The sequence below is a fragment of the Brachionichthys hirsutus genome, chromosome 13 (genome assembly GCF_040956055.1).
Source record: "Brachionichthys hirsutus isolate HB-005 chromosome 13, CSIRO-AGI_Bhir_v1, whole genome shotgun sequence".
Classification (NCBI taxonomy): Eukaryota; Metazoa; Chordata; class Actinopteri; order Lophiiformes; family Brachionichthyidae; genus Brachionichthys; species Brachionichthys hirsutus.
Window position 1 is genome coordinate 4,828 of NC_090909.1, and position 19,776 is coordinate 24,603.

At 54.9% G+C, this 19,776-nt stretch overlaps 1 protein-coding gene and 1 pseudogene across 1 annotated transcript; both read right to left on the reverse strand.

Annotated features, from left to right (window-relative positions):
• Positions 1–973: 973 nt before the first annotated feature.
• On the reverse strand, positions 974–7,112 carry LOC137903152 (hepatic leukemia factor-like; annotated as a pseudogene).
• A 1,928-nt stretch (positions 7,113–9,040) lies between these two features.
• LOC137903168 (zinc finger protein 316-like) lies at positions 9,041–13,269 on the reverse strand. Its single transcript, XM_068747303.1, has one exon. The coding sequence runs from the start codon at positions 13,124–13,126 to the stop codon at positions 9,596–9,598; it is 3,531 nt and encodes a 1,176-aa protein (XP_068603404.1). The 5' UTR covers positions 13,127–13,269; the 3' UTR covers positions 9,041–9,595.
• Between the last annotated feature and the right edge of the window lie 6,507 nt (positions 13,270–19,776).

Here is a 19,776-nt window from a genome sequence, read left to right on the forward strand (position 1 = left end):
TAGCGCCAAACAGCTGGGAGGAGAAGGGCCCCGGTACAGCTCATGGCTCCGCCCACCCTGCCACGCCCCATATATAAAATATACAAAAGATGATCTCCTCCTAACCCTCTCTGCTGATAGAAAAATATACAATACTCCCAAGTCAAAATCTCTTTATGGACGGAAACGCTCCTCCTCCTGCTCCTCCTCCTCCTCCTGCTCCTCCTCCTGCTCTCCTCCTGCTCCTGCTCCTCCTCCTGCTCCTCCCGCCTCCCTGACCGGTTCAAAAATATACGTGTTTGTCTCCTATGTAGAAAAGGACCGACCTGTCCTGGCTTAGATCCGTGACTTCACTGTGAAACGGTCGGAGGAGCGGCCGGAACGCATTACCTGCAAAAAACGCCGCGCGACGCCGGCCGTGAACGGGCGCCACCGGGGGGCGCTGTAGTTCTGTGGATTGATTGAAGCAGCATGAAAAGGAAACTGAAACATGTCGCGCTGCGCTCCTCTTCCTCGTGGAACGCTTTGGGCGTTCACCCCGGTGCTCACGCCCGGTGCTCACGCCCGGTGCTCACGCCCGGTGCTCACGCCCGGTGCTCACGCCCGGTGCTCACGCCCGGTGCTCACGCCCGGTGTCACGCCCGCTGCTCACGCCCGGTGCTCACGCCCGGTGTCACGCCCGCTGCTCACGCCCGCTGCTCACGCCCGGTGCTCACGCCCGGTGCTCACGCCCGGTGCTCACGCCCGTGTCACGCCCGCTGCTCACGCCCGCTGCTCACGCCCGCTGCTCACGCCCGGTGCTCACGCCCGGTGCTCACGCCCGGTGTCACGCCCGCTGCTCACGCCCGCTGCTCACGCCCGGTGTCACGCGCGCTTACTGCAGGTCTACGCCGACCTCCCGCCATCCGCCTCAAATAAAGTGCTGCTATTGGTGGGCTGCCTTGTAGCCTTTTCCTCCCCTCCCGCCCCTTCATCATCTTCTTCCTCCGCTGCCTCACAAGTCTCCATGGCGACTCTCGTACTTGTTGATGATGTTCCTGCAGCGCCCCAGCTCCTTCCTCATGTCGGCCACCTCATGACGGAGGGCGCCGTTCTCACGCTCCAGGAAGGCGGCTCGCACCGAGATCTGGTTTCTCCTTCCAGCCGCGGGCGTCCCGCGAGCGCTTCGCCGCCTCGTTGTTCTTGACACGTCGACTCCAGTACTTGTCATCCTGGTGGTGGGGGGGGGGGGGGGGGGAGCTAAAGTCACTGACGGAAAACAAAAACATTTGACTGACCAATCAGAGCCACAGCTTGGAGATCATGTGACGACACACGTCTGATTGGCTAGCAGAAGAATCGAGCTCGCTAGCTGCTCGTAGACGTCAGAGCGTCCACTAGAGGGCAGCAAAGAGGCAGGAAGCGCCGGAGAAAGGTGGAAACGACTCGCTGAAAGAGCCTCGAGTATCGACCCGGACGCCGCCGGCGCCACTCGAGGAGGACTCTATAGGGGAGGAGCTCCGGACTCTATAGGGGAGGAGCTCCCGACTCCATAGAGGAGGAGCTCCGGACTCTATAGGGGAGGAGCTCCCGACTCCATAGAGGAGGAGCTCCGGACTCTATAGGGGAGGAGCTCCCCGACTCCATAGAGGAGGAGCTCCGGACTCTATAGGGGAGGAGCTCCGGACTCTATAGGGGAGGAGCTCCCGACTCCATAGAGGAGGAGCTCCGGACTCTATAGGGGAGGAGCTCCGGACTCTATAGGGGAGGAGCTCCGGACTCTATAGGGGAGGAGCTCCCGACTCTATAGGGGAGGAGCTCCGGACTCTATAGGGGAGGAGCTCCCGACTCCATAGAGGAGGAGCTAATGTTTGTGCTGCAAACAGAACTGAGTCTAATAACGAGTCATTCAGACAGCAAAGGATTGTGGGAGATGCGGTACCTTCTGCTCGCTCGGGACCAGCATCTGCGGGCCTTCTTGATCATCGGCTGCGGCTTCAGCTCCTCGTCAGAGAAGCGGTGCCGCCGTGGATCGAATGCCTCCTGGCCCGGGACGCTGGGACAACGCCAGGTCTGCTGGGTCGGGGTCAAGTTCACCACGATGTCACTGCTGCCGTTAGCGGGGGGCAGCTGGACGTCAAGGACGGGTCCTGAGGGACAGCCTGAGGGACCGCCGTGCCACCTGAACGAGAGAGAGGGCCGGGGTTAAACGGTGATCGATTATCTAATCAGCTGGAAGATCAATTCAGACACAACGAACAGCAGCAGAACCTCACGATTCTCGTCCAATCAGATGACAGCCCATCTCAGCAGAGCTCAAGCTAAATGCTAACATGCTCAAGGTGATGAGTCAGTCGAGCGAAACACGATGATGTCATCCACTAATGGCGTGAAAGAAAACATCAAATACGTAATTACAATTTGAACAAAAACAAATATTTATCGATTTCTACCACTTCATTTACGTCCTTTTATGTTTAATCGGTTTCCTTTCTTCTTATTTTCCTCTTTTATTTGTATTGCCTTCATGCTTAATGTCTGGGTCTGGCTGGAAGCGCAGCGTCGCTGCGTGACCACCAGGTGTCAGCAGGGAGGTTTTGTATTTGAGAGCAGACAAAGCTGCATGAGGATGAGGAGAAGCTTCATCGCCACGGCGACCGGAGGGACTTCTGGCTGGATGCGTCGCACCACTCACGCGCATGTGCGTGTTGCAGCGGGAGCGTGTGCACGTGTTCCGTGCAGCAGCGCAGACACGCGTGTGTATTGATGCGAGCGGAGGCAGTCGGGCGGGGCCGCGGTCTCTGATTGGCTTTGACTCAAGACGTTCGTTGCACATATTAAGTGTTTTTGTAATTTATTGTAATTTATTGTAATTTATGTAATTTATGTAATTTATTGTCATTCATTGTCATTTTGCATCTGTGGTGTAAAATTATTTTTGTTTTTCTAATGTTATTCTGCATCAATTGAGTAATTTAATATTAGTTTTATTTGTATTGTTAATTGTGGATGATTTATGTACGAAGGACTTTCAACGGAAACAAGACCGCAAGGATGTGTGACTGTACTTGTACTGCAATACATGCTACTGTTTGACTGTACTTGTACTGCAATACATGCTACTGTGTGACTGTACTTGTACTGTAATACATGCTACTGTGTGACTGTACTTGTACTGTAATACATGCTACTGTGTACTGTACTTGTACTGTAATACATGCTACTGTGTGACTGTACTTGTACTGTAATACATGCTACTGTGTACTGTACTTGTACTGTAATACATGCTACTGTGTGACTGTACTTGTACTGTAATACATGCTACTGTGTAATGTACTTGTACCTGTAATACATGCTACTGTGTGACTGTACTTGTACTGTAATACATGCTACTGTGTGACTGTACTTGTACTGTAATACATGCTACTGGTGTGACTGTACTTGTACTGTAATACATACTACTGTGTGACTGTACTTGTACTGTAATACATGCTACTGTGTGACTGTACTTGTACTGTAGTACATGCTACTGTGTGACTGTACTTGTACTGTAATACACTCTACTGTGTGACTGTACTTGTACTGTAATACATGCTACTGTGTGACTGTACTTGTACTGTAATACATGCTACTGTGTGACTGTACTTGTACTGTAATACATACTACTGTGTGACTGTACTTGTACTGTAATACATACTACTGTGTGACTGTACTTGTACTGTAGTACATGCTACTGTGTGACTGTACTTGTACTGTAATACATGCTACTGTGTGACTGTACTTGTACTGTAATACATGCTACTGTGTGACTGTACTTGTACTGTAATACATGCTACTGTTTACTGTACTTGTACTGTAATACATGATACTGTGTGACTGTACTTGTACTGTAATACGTGCTACTGTGTGACTGTACTTGTACTGTAATACATGCTACTGTGTGACTGTACTTGTACTGTAATACATGCTACTGTGTGACTGTACTTGTACTGTAATACATGGCTACTGTGTACTGTACTTGTACTGTAATACATGCTACTGTGTGACTGTACTTGTACTGTAATACATGCTACTGTGTACATGTACTTGTACTGTAATACATGCTACTGTGTGACTGTACTTGTACTGTAATACATGCTACTGTGTACTGTACTTGTACTGTAATACATGCTACTGTGTGACTGTACTTGTACTGTAATACGTGCTACTGTGTGACTGTACTTGTACTGTAATACATGCTACTGTGTGACTGTACTTGTACTGTAATACATGCTACTGTTTACTGTACTTGTACTGTAGTACATGCTACTGTGTGACTGTACTTGTACTGTAATACATGCTACTGTTTACTGTACTTGTACTGTAGTACATGCTACTGTGTGACTGTACTTGTACTGTAATACATGCTACTGTGTGACTGTACTTGTACTGTAATACATGCTACTGTGTGACTGTACTTGTACTGTAATACATGCTACTGTTTACTGTACTTGTACTGTAGTACATGCTACTGTGTGACTGTACTTGTACTGTAATACATGCTACTGTGTGACTGTACTTGTACTGTAATACATGCTACTGTTTACTGTACTTGTACTGTAGTACATGCTACTGTGTGACTGTACTTGTACTGTAATACATGCTACTGTGTGACTGTACTTGTACTGTAATACATGCTACTGTTTACTGTACTTTTACTGTAATACATGCTACTGTGTGACTGTACTTGTACTGTAATACATGCTACTGTTTACTGTACTTGTACTGTAGTACATGCTACTGTGTGACTGTACTTGTACTGTAATACATGCTACTGTTTACTGTACTTTTACTGTAATACATGCTACTGTGTGACTGTACTTGTACTGTAATACATGCTACTGTGTGACTGTACTTGTACTGTAATACATGCTACTGTTTACTGTACTTGTACTGTAGTACATGCTACTGTTGACTGTACTTGTACTGTAATACATGCTACTGTGTGACTGTACTTGTACTGTAATACATGCTACTGTTTACTGTACTTGTACTGTAGTACATGCTACTGTGTGACTGTACTTGTACTGTAATACATGCTACTGTGTGACTGTACTTGTACTGTAATACATGCTACTGTTTACTGTACTTGTACTGTAGTACATCTACTGTGTGACTGTACTTGTACTGTAATACATGCTACTGTTTACTGTACTTGTACTGTAGTACATGCTACTGTGTGACTGTACTTGTACTGTAGTACATGCTACTGTGTGACTGTACTTGTACTGTAATACATGCTACTGTGTGACTGTACTTGTACTGTAATACATGCTACTGTGTGACTGTACTTGTACTGTAATACATGCTACTGTTTACTGTACTTGTACTGTAATACATGCTACTGTTTACTGTACTTGTACTGTAATACATGCTACTGTGTGACTGTACTTGTACTCTAACATTCTATCTAATAAATATATTCATCATGCTTGACTCCGATTCGGTTTAGACTGACCAAATAAAAGAAGACTCTCATCCAGGCGGCCATTTTGCTGACATCACAAATGCACCTGTTCAGGTGTGTTTCTAGCTATAATTTAGGAACCTCAGCTGGTCTGAAGTGTTTCGTTGGTTAGCTGATAGCATCGCTAGCTCCATCGAATAGCATTCCAGCGCTAACCACAGAAAGCATGACCTCATCACTCGAGAAGGTTCGGACCCGAACCCGTCCTAACGGGTCAAACTGGACTCGGACCGACTCACCATGGAGACTCTCAGGTCCTCCCAGCATGCCTTGCTGCTGCTGAGGTGGGGGGGGCGGTGACGCCTGAGGCTGCACAGTCTCGAGTCCCAGCAGCGAGGAGAGGAGGATGAAGAGGACATGGAGGAGGATGGGGAGGAGCAGGGCGGGGGGGATGTTGGGGGGCACTGGGAGCTCTGTTTGGCACCGCCGACTGCGAGCTCTGGAAGGGGAAAACAAAGACAGCCTTAGCAAAGATGCTAACATTAGCACTAGCAAAGATTATCTTGTGAGGCTACATGAGCTAGCTTTGTTAGCACGACCACCTCACAGGTTTAACTGGTTAGCTGTGTTTATTAGCCTTCACGCATGCTAACAGACCTACCTGGGACGGGACCTGGGCACTGGTAGACTGGTCCCGCTGCCGTGCATCCCCATCCCGTTCTCAGTCAGGAACTCCTCCAGGTCCATATACTGAAGCTGGAACAGGCCCCCATCGCACGGCAGGGTCCGCTCCCACAGCAGGGGGCCCAGGAAGGCCGACTGGGAGTTGGGCCGCAACGTGCCGGACCCCAGGGCTCCTCCCACCGCGGCGTCCCCGTCTGGGTCCGGGGGCTTGTCTTTGTCTGGACAACAGGGAGGTTGGGTTCTGTTAGATGGACGTCAACAGATGAAGACGCATGAAGACGAGAAGATTAGAACCCAAATCTCAGAAAACGGTTCTCCTGACAGAACCGCCTAGAAGCCGGTTCCCTCCTATTAGAACCATCTCGGAGGGTGCGGGTCAGTAATCCTGAGAACGATGATGTCATCACAGCGAGACAGGAAGGACAGACAGCCGGTTCATGTCTGTCTCAGCAGCTGGACGGGAAGACAAACGGCTGCTGCTGTCCAACAATCCAGACATGAACCCCCCCCCCCCCCCCTCCCTCCTCCTCCCCCTCCTCATCATCATCAAATGCAAAAAAAACAGCAGGCAGGAGGAGGAAGGCTACAAGGAAGAGTGTGTCTGTAACACACCATCCCACTCAGGCACGTGCACGCGCGCGCGCGCACACACACACACGCGGCAGATGTCGTTAAACCCACAAGGGGCGGTATTTGAGGAAGGAGGCCCCGCCCCCCCCAGTGAAATCATGAACTGAGATGATGATGTCACGGCAGGCCAGGCCCCAGTGTGGAGACGGTGAGGGAGGGGGCACCAATGAAGATTAAAACGCTCCTGCGGGGACTCCCGCATCGACTCCGCGCACGCGCGCACGCGCTCACCTTTGATCTCGCGGCAGTCCTTCATGGCTCTCTGGTCGGCCTTGATGGGAAGCTGCAGCAGAGACTTCAGGTTGGTCATGGAGGTCGGGTGTCCGCCGGGGGGGCTGCTGCTGGCCCCGGCGGGGACTTCCGCCGGAAGGAGCTGAGTGAGAGACCGGGACATAACTTCTGGGCGGGGGGGGGGGGGGGGGGGGAGCAACCTGCAGACCGTTAAGTTCAAGATCAATAATCCAATTAGAGCTGATTGACAGGTGCGACGTCAAAACGGTGCGTTCAGGTTCTCCACCTGGAGTCCCGCTTTTCTGGGCGTCCCATGAAGAAGAACAGATGAAGAAAAGAAAAACAAAGAGGGGGGGGTGGGGGGGGTTATCTCCACGACGGAACCATGGCGGGTCGATCCGGTCCGGACTCGGTGGGACAATTTAAATCCGGTAGGACGGAAACAAAAATGAAACGGTCGGTCGTTAAATGTGAGCGGAAAGATGAAAGAAATAAACAAAATAATAACATCCGGTAGAACGAGAGAGGCGGACTGACGGCGCCTGCTCCGCGCGCGCGCGCTCTCTCTCGCTCTTTCTCTCGCGCGCGCGTCGTTCTCGCTCTCGCTCTCTCTCTCGCGCGCGCGTCGTTCTCTCTGCCTGTCAGCTGGAACCAACACGGGCCGCACCAGTGACGTCACCGAGCACGGGGGAAAGTTGCTTGGAGGCGTGGCCGTTTGCATATTAGACCAACCCATAGCGGGTTGATGCGTTCAGGGGAGGCGGGACGTTCAAGCGTCCGTCGCCTTCGGTAGGAACTGTGATATTTACGGCCCCGTTACCGGCTCCGGTTACCGGATACAGCTCCTTTCTATTAGTTATCTTTATGTCCTTCTTTACAGCTGTGGGAGTAAAATCAGGCCCTGAAGGCAGCAGTCTCAGTAAGCCACGCCCTCCCGGACGGACCGTGAACGCACCCTTCCTTGAACCGGGGAGACTTGCGTTCATAAACATTAGTTAACGTTAATAAATATATTCATCATCATCATCATCACGTGTCGACCCGTTTCCCGCCCTCAGATCACGTGTTCAAAGTGATCAGTTAGAGTTCATAATTCGGAGTCTCTCTTCTTCGGTGGTTGAACGTTGATATTCGCCTCCCGGTGAGCGCGCGGCTCTGACTCGGTCTCGTGAAGCGGGACTCCCGGTTTACCCGCCCGGTTGGTGTCTCCGTTTGCCTCGCGCGTTCTCGGCAGCGCAGAAGCACGTGGCTTCGGCACGCGCGACTCAGCCGGGCCGTGATTGGCTGAAACTAGGTCACTCGCGGGCTATACCAGCTTCCTATTGGCCAAAACTAGGTCACAATCTCCTCCCACAGGTTTCCCCATGCCTTTGCCACGTGACAGCCAGCCGGGAGGGGGAGGGGCGCTGTGGATTAGCGCATCACTTCAAAGGGGGTGATTGTTTTAAAGCGGGTCATTCAGACGGTCTCACGTTAATCCGGTTTATGTTTGAAGTCTTCCGTCTCTCTGGCCCCGCCTTTGAACCGAGACAATCAGAGACGCGGGAGTGAGGGGCGGCCGAGCAGCGGTGCTTTGCTCCAGGGCACCTCGGCAGCGACCACTCCACTTCCTGGTCCACACGGGTCTCAGACAGGCCCCGAGCCACGCCCCTCTGGACCGAGGAGCACACGAACCCAGCGCCCAGTGAGACGTCCCACAGACATCACGTGACGCCCTGGAATGCAGCAGCTGCAGGTCACGTGGTCGGACCACGGACAGCGGGAATAAGACGCTGTTCTTTGAATCCCAACTATTTTCTGCGGGTTCCTGGGGACCGGAAGTAGACGTCACCTTGAATGCAACTCAATGGCGCCACCTGGTGGCCACTCGGCGGTGCAGCAGCGACGTCTGGCCAGCACCGTTAAACGTCTGATTGGTTATTGAAACAGGAACGTTGGAATGTTAGCGACACCGTTTCCCAGCGCCGTGGCGCCGCCTGAACGACCTCCGGGAGGCCGACCCGGCGACCCGGCGCCGCCTGAACGACCTCCGGGAGGCCGACCCGGCTCCCCGGCGCCAGATTTTAACAAACCAGCAGCGACTTTCAGACTTTAGTTTTTATTTGAGGGTTTTAATCGACAGAACAGAGGAACCGTGAGAACACGCTCACGGCACGCCGCCACGCCGCCACGCCGCGGGGACAGGAAACATCAATACATTTACCAACGGCCCCCGACTCGGCCCCTCCTACCCACACGATGGCGACAATGAGAAATGATGCTCGAGTAAGAAACAAATCGATACGTGATCAAGTCGAACGGGAACCCCTGGGGGACGGTCTAGCTAGAGGACCCCCCCCCCCCGGTAACGAATGAACACCAACAGACAATGTGAAAAAATAAAGCGGTACGAAAAGGTACCTCACGCAGGGAGGGGGCGGGACAGACGGGAACGCAGGGAGGGGGCGGGACAGACGGGCACGCAGGGAGGGGGGCGGGACAGACGCCCAAGGCGGCTCCGGGTTCTGGCCTTTTGAAGTCCACACTGCCACCGGACACCGGTGCTCCGGTTAGGATGGGGGGGGCTGTGGGGGGGGGGGGTCACACTAAACCCCGCCTGCTTGTTAAAAACGTACAAAAAATAAAAAGTCTAGAAAACGGTCTTTCCTACCGACCGTACTCGGCCAGAACCGTCGATCTGTCCGGCTGCAGCGGTCCCGGTGAGGCCCCGCCCCCGGGGGGCCCCCGACAGGAGAACCTGTGGCGGGCCAGCAGCTGAGGGTTCCAGTACCGGCGGCGACACTTGCAGCACTGGGCGGCGGCCTGCCGGAGGTGCCGGCCCCGGTGTCTCAGCGCTTTGGCGAGCGACCCGGAGCGGCGCCCGCACGCCTGGCAGCGCCGACGGGCGTTCTGGGGGCGGTGCCGGACGGCGTGGTGGACCAGCAGAGCGCCCCGCTTGGCGTAGGCGGCGCCGGGGCCGGGGCAGATGGGGCAGGGGAAGCGCTTGATGGGGACGTCCACGGACGTGAGTCCGGCCACCGTGACGGCGCCACCGGACCAGGACTTGACCCTGGCCACGCCCTCGGCCTGCCGCTTGCCCCGCCTCCTGCGGAGCAGCAGCAGCTTCCTGCGGGTGTCCTTGCTCAGGGGCACGCCCACCAGCTTCCCGTCCCTCATGATGCTGTGAATCACCGCACGCCGTTTCTTCTGTCCGTGTCGCTTTGGGGCGTGGTAGTGAAACGGGTGCTGCTGCTGGCCGGCGCCGGCGTGGGACTCCCCGGCTACGCCGGGTCTCGATGCAGCGTCGTAGAAGAGGGGCGGGTACCCGGAGGCGGGCTGCGATTGGCCGACGCCGTGCTGAGACGACTTGTGACGCACCAGACTGTTGGAGTAGGCGAAGGCTTTGCCGCACACGTCGCAGCGGAACGCCTTGTCCAGGCCGCCGCCGCCGCCGCCGTGGACGGTCTGCTGGTGCGCCGTCAGGTGGAAGTAGTGGCGGAAGGACTTCCAGCACGCCGTGCAGGTGTAGAGCCGCTGGGAGGGCGTGCCCCGGGTGGGAGACTCCTCCCCCTGAGAGCAGGCGGTGAAGAAGCCGGCGTGGCTGGCGTGGCCGGCGGCGGCGCCCTTGACCCGCCGGCCCTGCCCGTCGATCTCGCCGCGCCGGTGCAGCTTCCCGTGCCGGACCAGGCTCTGGGCGTAGGCGAACGCCTTCCCACACAGGCCGCAGCGGTAGTTCTTCTGGCCCGAGTGGACCGTCAGGTGTTTGGTCAGGTGGAACGGCTCCCGGAACGTTTTGCCGCAGACGTCGCAGGCGTGCGGCTTCTCGCCCGTGTGCACGCGGGTGTGGCGCCGCAGCGTCTCCGCCCGCCTGAAGCGTTTGCCACAGACCTGGCAGCAGTAGGGCCGTTCTCCTGCGTCCCCCGGAGGGGCGGGGCTCCTCCTCCTCCTCGCCGCGGCGCAGGGGTCCCTCTTGTCCCGGGGCTTCCGGGGCCTCCGGGGCCTGGGGGGCGGGGTCGGGTGGGTCAGAGGGACGGTGGCGCCGTTGAGGCTGGATGTTGATGGTGGCCCCCCCATGTTAAACCCCAGCCCCCCCAGCAGCCCTCCGATGATGTCCCGCCTCTCTCCCTCCCGGCTCTCCGTGTTGATGTCGCAGGAGGCGGCGGCGGCGGCGGCGATGGCCGACATGGCGCTGCTCGTGACCTCGTCCTCCGAGTCGTCCAACAGGGAGGAGAGGGGGAGGTGTGGCTGCTGGGGGGGCTGTGGGTGGGGGTGAAGGGTCGGGGCGAGGGGGGCCTTGCGAAGCGTTTCACTCGCCACGGCGCTCTCCGTGTACAGGCTGGGGGGCGGAGCCCGCCGGTAGGCCTCGCCCCCCCCGCCGTAGGCCGGCTGGTTCTGGTAGCGGTTTCTGGAATAGTCCGCTGCATACTTGTCGTCCATTTTGCTGCTGCTCGGGGGGGCCAACCCGCCACGGCCGGCGCCGGCCCGGCTCTTCGGCGTGCGGGGCGGCTTGCCGCAGGCGCCTGAAGCGGCGTGGTTCAGGAGGGAGGAGCTCTCCCGGAAGCAGCGGCCGCACGGCGGGCAGCGGAACGGCTTCTCGTGGTGGATCTTCTCGTGCCGGGTCAGAGACTCCCGCCGGTTGAAGGACTTCTGGCAGACGCCGCAGACGAAGGGGCGGTTCTCCGAGTGGGTCACGGCGTGCTGGATCAGGTGACCCCTCTTCTTGAAGCGCTTCCCGCACTGGCCGCAGCAGAAGAGCCGCTCCGGGCTGGGGGAGGAGCCTCCCGGCTTCCCGCCCTGGCTCCCGCTCTGGGGGGGCAGGCCGTGGCTGCGCAGGTGGCGCCGGAGGCTGGACAGGTGCGTGAAGCTCTTGCCGCATTCGCCGCAGTGGTAAAGCGGTTCTGGTTCCGGCTGGCCGGAGCGGTCCGGCCCCTTAGACGGCTGCTGGTTGCCATTAGCGACAAGCACAGAGGCGGAACCGGAGGATGGAGCGGCAGACGAAGAGGAGGACACGGCAGAGGATGAAGGTGAGAGGAGCGAGGAATGCTGCGGCTCACCTCCGACGCCAGCCCCGCCCCCCCCGAGGCCGGAGGCGGAGCTACCGTCGGACTTCCTCTGCGGCAGGTAGCCCGCCATCGCCTTCTTCCTCCTGCTTCCTCCGCTTGACGCCGAGGAAGACGAGCCGTCTCCCGTCTTTCCGCCGTCGTCCTTACAGAGGGACAGGTGCAGGGGGAGGGGCATGGGAAGCCCCGCCTCCTGCTGCATCAGCGATGCTATTTGGTTTGAGGAGAGGACTGGAATACTTTGGAAGTCAAACCCCCCCAGTGGGGCGGGCTGGGGGGCGGGGTGGAGCGGGTGTGGGTGGTGGGCGTGGCTGAGCGGGTGGGACAAGGCGTGTGGGGTCAGCTGCTGCTGCTGGGGGGGCTGCGGCGCCGAGTGGCCGTGGGAGGAGTGGAGGGCAGGGGGCGGGGCCAGGGCGGAGCCTGCATCAGCAGCCCCCTGGCCCAGACCCAATCCCAGGTGGTTGTGGGTTCCCTGCTGGACCAGGAACTGCTCCAGGCTGCTGCTGGGGGGCACGCCGGACAGGAAGTACTGGTTGGCGGCCAGCATGCAGCTGAACTGCTGGTGGAGGCTGCGGGGGTCGGCCTGGCCCGCCAGGGGGGGCGCCGTGCTGCCCGACGGGGACGAGGGGGAGGAAGACGGGGGTACCGACAGGCCAGGGTGGAGCGGGGGAGGCGGGGGGGCGGAGGTGACCCCCCCGCTGCTCCCAAAGTCGAAGCGGCCCATTCCGGAGTGGAGCTGCTCCTGGGCCAGCGCCGCCTCGGCCGGGTGGAAGGGCCGCAGGAACTGGGGGTAGCCCCCGCCCCCCCCCAGCTTATTGGACTTCCTGTGGGACGAGGACGAGGACGAGGACGAGGACGAGGGGCTCTGGTGGGAGACGGGCGGCGGCGCCGCGCTCATCTTGGCAAACAACGACGAGGAGTCGGCGAAGGCGTTCGCCCGGGAACTCTGGAGGGAGCCGAGTCCCAGGCCGGACAGGAGGCCCCCGGAGGAGTCGGGGGGGGGCGGGGCCGGGGCCGGGGGCTGCAGCTGCTGCTGGTGCTGCAGCCCCCGCTCCAAGCCGAGGCCTTTGAACTGGTGGGCCTGGTGTCCGCTGAGCATCTCCAGGATGTCCATGGGGTACTTGCTGAACTGAAACATGGCGGGACAAGTCGACGGTCCGACGCCAGGGGACGTCCCGTCTGGGACGCCGACCGGCAATCCACAAAGCTACGCTCCAAAGACGCGTCTCCGTCAGGTGGCTGCTAGCAAGCCGGGCCTAAAGAGGCCAGGTTCTGAAGCGCTCCATGACCGGACGTCGGTTCTGAGTCCCACGAAGTGGAGCACGTCCGTCTCGCCGTGCTTCGGTCTGGAGAACGAGAGGAAAGAGAAGACATTAGCGATGCTCGGAGCGTCACAAAGAGGCTTCACTCGGTCTGCCAGAACCGACCGGAACCGACCGGAACCGACCGGAACCGACCGGAACCGGCCAGAACCGACCAGAACCGACCAGAACCGACCGGAACCGACCAGAACCGACCGGAACCGGCTACAAACCACCTGCTGGGTCAAGCGTCCCCCGAAGAAGTCTCAAACACAGCGAAATGTTTGGCAGATTCCCAGGAAGGCCTCCTACCGCCCCGTCAAAGCTCCGCCCACTAGGGGCTGGACCACAGAAGAAGCTGTTTTTTGTCTAAGACACGCGGTTCAAAGGAATAATTCTGGCGAGCTCCTCCCACCCGCCCAAATGGACGCTCCTTACTCAGCTTCACGCCGCACCTGTTAGGACCCGGTTCATCCACAAGGGGGCGGAGGAAGTCACGCTTCATAAACAATGGGCGTGGCTTTCACCAAAGTGGACTGAGGGGTGCTTTAATGCCTCATAATGCCACTTGGATCGCGGCTTCACTGCCCCCTGTGGGTTCTGGCGGTACTGCTCCACGTCACCCACAACCATAGGCTCGGACAGGTAAACAAGCACAGACCAATGAAGGGAGTCCGGAGGGGAAACCCGATCTGAGGACCGAGATTTTGGACCCGAGCAGATCCGGATCGATCTGGATCCGGGTTCTTCACGGAGCAGCTTTACCGTGTTGGTGTAACTCCAGAAGCGTCCGGGTTAAACCATTAACACGCCGTCTGCTGGTTCCGGTTCTGGACCAGCACACAACCAAACCCACAACTTCGACCTACGTCATCCAGGTGATGCTGGATCAATCCACTTTAAATGTGGCGTGGGGGGAGGCGACGGATGACTGATGGATTACAGGCAATCGGGCTGTTCTCAGGGGGCTCACTGCTTCCGCCTTACCGGCTGGTCCGCGCCGCTGCAGAGTGTCGCCTTCTCCGCCGACAACCGGTGACCTCCGGTGGACCGCCTGAAAGTGATAACCGATAACCGGGCAGGTTAGCCGGATGCGAGCCGCCCTCTGTCTGCTAGCATCGCGTTCATCCAGCTAGCTAGTGCAGTTATAAATGTCGTAAACTCCCGCGCGCCGTGACGTACATAAATACGCGGGAAGAGTTTTTAATTAAGCTAACTGCCTATAAACACTAAAGCGAAGGCGTAGCTTCACAGCTAGCACTGCTAGCTGCTAGCCAGCCGTTAGCTTGGCGGCTAGCTGACTAGCACGCGCGCCAGTGTGGGGTGGGGGGGGCTGCGTCTTTACCTGGTGGCGGACCGAGCGTGGAAGCCAACGGAGCTCAGACACCCCGGGGGGGGGGACGCGTCGAGCGGGGGGAGCCTCCGGTGCGTCGGCGGCCGCTTTCCGCGGAGCGAGAGGCCTGGCTCCCCGCCGGCCTCCTAACACGAAGTCCGTCCTCCGGCCTGCTCCGCCGCGTCCATTGTCCTCCCGCGCGCTGCTCGTCCCGCCCCAAACTCCGCCTTTGTCTTCTTCCGTCCTAATGTCCCCTCTGTCCTCGGCGGCTGGCCCTTGTGCGCCCTTGCTGGCTCCCGGTGTCCCCCTCCGCAGACGGCGGCTCCTCCGATGCTGCCAGCGTCAAAATGGTAGCTTCCTGTCTGCATAATGGTTCCGGGTAGAATCGAGCGCAGGTCGGTCGGTCCGGCCGCGACCCCGCCGCCGGTTGGACGAAGCGGATTCGGTGCTGCTCGGCGATGAATAAGCGGCGTGCGCGTGCGTGCGCGACATTTTACCGAGCCAATTAAAGGTATCGTGCTGCATAACATTAGTGTGTTTGTTTTCACACGTGCACCTGTTAAAGGTAGTGGGCGGGGTTTAGGTTTGCCACCAGGCCGCTGGTCGGATGTTATCAATGTTGACTTCCTGTCACTTTCACCTGCGATTAATCTAATATTTTGAGCTCACCTGAGGGGGCGGAGCCTCTGACTGATGCAGATGAAAGTCGATGATCGTTTCCTTTATTCATTGATCCGCGACGTCTCCAGTCTCTCACACACGAAACAAACTCAGTTCAGAGGGTTTATTGATTATCAATTGAACAGTAGGTTTCTACAAATGCAGGAATCGATCACCAATAAAAGACCTTTCTTTTCATGGAAACAGAGTGACGTCACAGATCAGGGGTCGGCAGCCTTTTCATGACGCGTGTCCCCACGATGTCCCCACGATGTCCTCACGACGTCCCCTCGATGAACGCCTCACAGCAGAGGACGCCCGTCCCCCGGCCTCCTCTAGAGACACAGCCAGACTTCCTTGTCCAACTACGTTGGAAAGAACGACTGGAACTTTGTTTACTCGCCAAGCTAGCACCGCTGCTAGGCTAGCCAACTACAGTGGTACCTCCACTTACGAATTTAATCCGTTCTGGGAGTAGCTTCGTAACGTGAGAACTTCGTAAGTAGAGACGCATTTTGAATGTAAATGCACTAATCCGTTCCAAGCCCCGCAAAAGTATGATATTCTTTTTAAATATTAATCTACCTGTTAGCTGTTACTTTTTGTCCTCTTTGTTTACTGGTCCTTTGCGGTGTTTTCTGCCTCGCGTTTCTTGAAAAACTGATCCAGTGACGTCTGCTTTTGCCGGCTTTTGACAATCCGTCGGAAATGTGCGAGGCAGACGTCATCATAATGAGCAATAGCCCGACTTGTCAACACTTTTTCCGGGTGACACGAGGGGGACACGAATAGCGTGCTGGGATACACGCATACGCAACGGGTTGCCAGGCAGATTTTAGGCGATAGCCAATGGCAGAGCAGCTACGAGCAGCTATTTTTGACTTCGTATCCTGAAACGCCTTCGTAACGAGAGGCAATATTTTCCCATTCAGATACTTCGTAACCTGAAACTTTCGGATGTAGAGACATTCGTAAGCTGAGGTACTACTGTACTAGCACCGCTGCTAGGCTAGCCAACTACTAGCACCGCTGCTAGGCTAGCCAACTACTAGCACCGCTGCTAGGCTAGCCAACTACTAGCACCGCTGCTAGGCTAGCCGACTGAACTCCCAAGAGGCTCGCGCTGAATCAAGGATGAACACGATCACATCCAGGCACTCGCAGCATAATAACTTACTCTACGTACTAAACAGCTACTACTACCGGTACTACTAGCAGTAGTACTAGTACTACTATTGTACTTTTCCGATGAGAAGTTGTCACAATTAGTATCTTGTGAGGCACTAAATATGATAAAATACCTTTCTTTCCTTTTCTGCCTCTGGGCCACCATAAAAACCAACGCGAGCCGGCCGTGACACGCGTGCCTTAGGTTGCCGACCCCTGTCATAACTAAACGTATTATACAACTTGAGGTATGCAGAGTCGCTTTGAGCTCATAAATATACCCGCCGTGGTCAACGCGCTGATGTCACGCACACACAAACAGGCACACGGTTTAATAGAGAGCGATTGGCTGATCACTTTCAACCTCAGACTTTGATGTCAGGAAGTGTCTTTCTTCCCTTTATAAAACGACAAATTGTCGCTGAAAAATGTGAAAATGCTCGAGTTTCTTTTTCCCTTCACGTTTCGCAGCGTTAAAATGAGCACAGGCCGTTGATGAGAAACTCTGCATGTACATATTCAAGCCAGAGGGCGGCGTTTGATGTCACCGGGCTGTGACATCACCTCGTCCTCAGTTTGGTGACGCAGCTCGACAGGAAAAGCTGCGGTTGCCCTTTTTCTTCTGAAATTAAACACGACGTTTAACTTCATCACGAGTTGGAAGGAACGCGCCAAAGAACGACGCCCAGCGGTCCAGACGACGACACAGACACACGAGAAGCAGCCGCACGCCATGACATCATCAACGTGAACCGGATCACGCCTGAACATGAGCACATGGTCACAGTCTGAACGGCTGGCAGGAAGCTCGGCGTGTCCATCTTTAGCAAAGCCCGAGCAGGAAGTCACGCCAGGAAAACGAAAACAAGTACAAATATGACATCATGGCGGCCTGTCCTCCCGTGACGATGGCGGCGCATTTTTACACGATGCTTCCTTTTATTTTCCATCCACATAAACGTAAAGATAGTTATGCACAAGCACGCCCCCCCGACGCACGGACGAAACGGAACGAGACACTCCGGAGCACAGACACAAAGATAATCCAGTTTAGCCCTTGATGTGAGGTGCTGTTGTCCTGCGCCTAGGCCCCGCCCCCATCCCGCCCATCGTAAGACGTGCAGCCAAACTCGCAGGCCGCCGGTGCAGAACAACAGGGATCGTTTGGCAGCTAAAGAAACCCTCAGATCACTGGTTGTCTGAGCGGTCGGGATGCCATAATGATCGATGGTTCCTCTTTATGATTGGTAATAATTAAGATGCTAAGTGTCGTAGCACAACGTTCCTCGATGACAAGCAGCCGGCGTACGAAGGATCCATGTCGCTCACGGGGCTCTCTTTGAAGGCCCAGTCAGCCCAGAGATCGACAGCAAAATGAATCCACGCATCATACCAAGGCTAGCCATGGAAGCTAAGCTAAAGAAGAAGCTATTGCTAGTCCTGCAGCCTCAATCCTCTATTCTGTATCCGGCCCAGAGCTTTATTCAGATAAATATTTTTATCTGAAGAATGAATAAAAAGGTTTCCGAACTGAGAGTTAGCAAATGTGTTAGCTTTGTCACAAACTACACCATAATCTCCTTTAAGAATTGCATTAGTGCCAGTGGGGATGTGATGAACATCGGTAAACCACGGTGAAATGAAGTGGATGACGCAACATCTAGCAAACAAGCTAACGGCTAACTAGCAACAGGCCATTACTAATCCCCGTTTTGACCAAATCTTTCATAATTTTTTGCTGAGAAAAAAAATTGCTTCTGAAGAGCTAACGTTTTGCTAATTTACAGCTAATAATATTAGCTTAGTCATAAACTGGATACATATTTTTCTCCCACTGACCGTCTCATATTTGTCTTTAAATAATGGAGCTACACACACACGTAAATAAAAGCAGACGTCGCAACATACAGCTTACAAGCTACCTGCTAACTGACGAGCAAACTGGTACATGCTATAGCTAATAATTTCAGTCATAGTGTTCCCTGTAAAGACAAATAAGGACTTCCAAACAAGCAAACATTTTGCCAAGTGACAAATAGAAACCTTTTAGCTTAGCAACAAATACATTCTCCATCCCATAACTGCTACTGCCTGTTAAGAGCAGTTTCTCTGAGAAATTCTATAAAACGACGTCTCCAACACGTAGCAGCAAAATGTCAAACAGGAAAGACGCCATCAGCGGAAACGGTTTCATTTACTCTGGACTGATATCGCCACCACTCCGCAAGCATAAGTGTACATAATGGTAATAGAGTGTTGTCCTGAACACGTACGAATTTAGTCTAGTCAAAATGTAAATAATTTATCACTACATTTGCGTACATTTCATATTTGTAAATCACACAGAGACAATGGATTAAAAGTGGGATGGTCATATACATAGATAACAAGCTAACTGCTAACACTAACAAGTAGTGAACATGCTGTGGATCATTTTAGCTAATAAATGATTATTTCAAAAATAAATTAAGTCAAAGTGTTTTCCTGAAGAGGGGGCTAAATGGTCCTGTGTGGACTGCAAATTGGATGATAAACCGCAATAGAAATACATTAGCATACCACTGACTTGTCCCGTAACCGCCTGTGTACAATGGACCAGTTATGTGTATGGTAATGCAGGTAGCTAAATGCTACAAGCTAACACCGTAGCTGGTAAACATGCCGTCACCAATCCCCAAGTCAACATCTACGGCGTTTCTGAAGAAAGACGGTTTCTGAACAAAGTGCTAGGTAGCAACTGCGTTAGCTTAGCCACAAACAATAGAAACCTGTCAGTCAAATCATAGAGAAGATACTGAATCAAAGTAAATGATGCAACACGCAGCTAACATGCTACGATAGCTTCTCTGATCTATTTGAATTGATTTTATGACCGGGCCTTAGCAACATTTAGCATTTGAATCTTTAAATGGAGTAAATCGAGCCGTGACCGCGCCAACGGTATTTATTCTCATCCTCCAATCACAACGAGTTAAAGATGGCGGCAGGTCACGTGACCAGCCTTTCAGCGACGGGGATCACGTTAACGCGGTCAGAATACAAAAGCAGCTGGTTTGGTTTGAACTGTCGGCGCTCGAGGGTTCAGGAGGACGACGCGTTACGACCCGTCGTCACGGCGATGAGCCTCGGAACCGCACTCGTATTTTTTGCTTTTTAAAGTGGACATTTCTGTCTTCCCTTTACAAAGAATGGCTGAATATTCTTTTTTTAATTGGCAGCAGGATGGTCACCTTGTGTTTTATGAAGTGGGCGGGGCTTTGCTGCTCACTCATCCCTCGCCGCCTCTTTCCACAACTTCTCTCCTCTCACACCGTCACCTCGTTCTTA

Excerpts from the sequence above, each read along its gene's own strand:
- LOC137903168 (XM_068747303.1), bottom strand. The coding sequence starts at position 13,126 with ATGTTTCAGTTCAGCAAGTACCCCATGGACATCCTGGAGATGCTCAGC.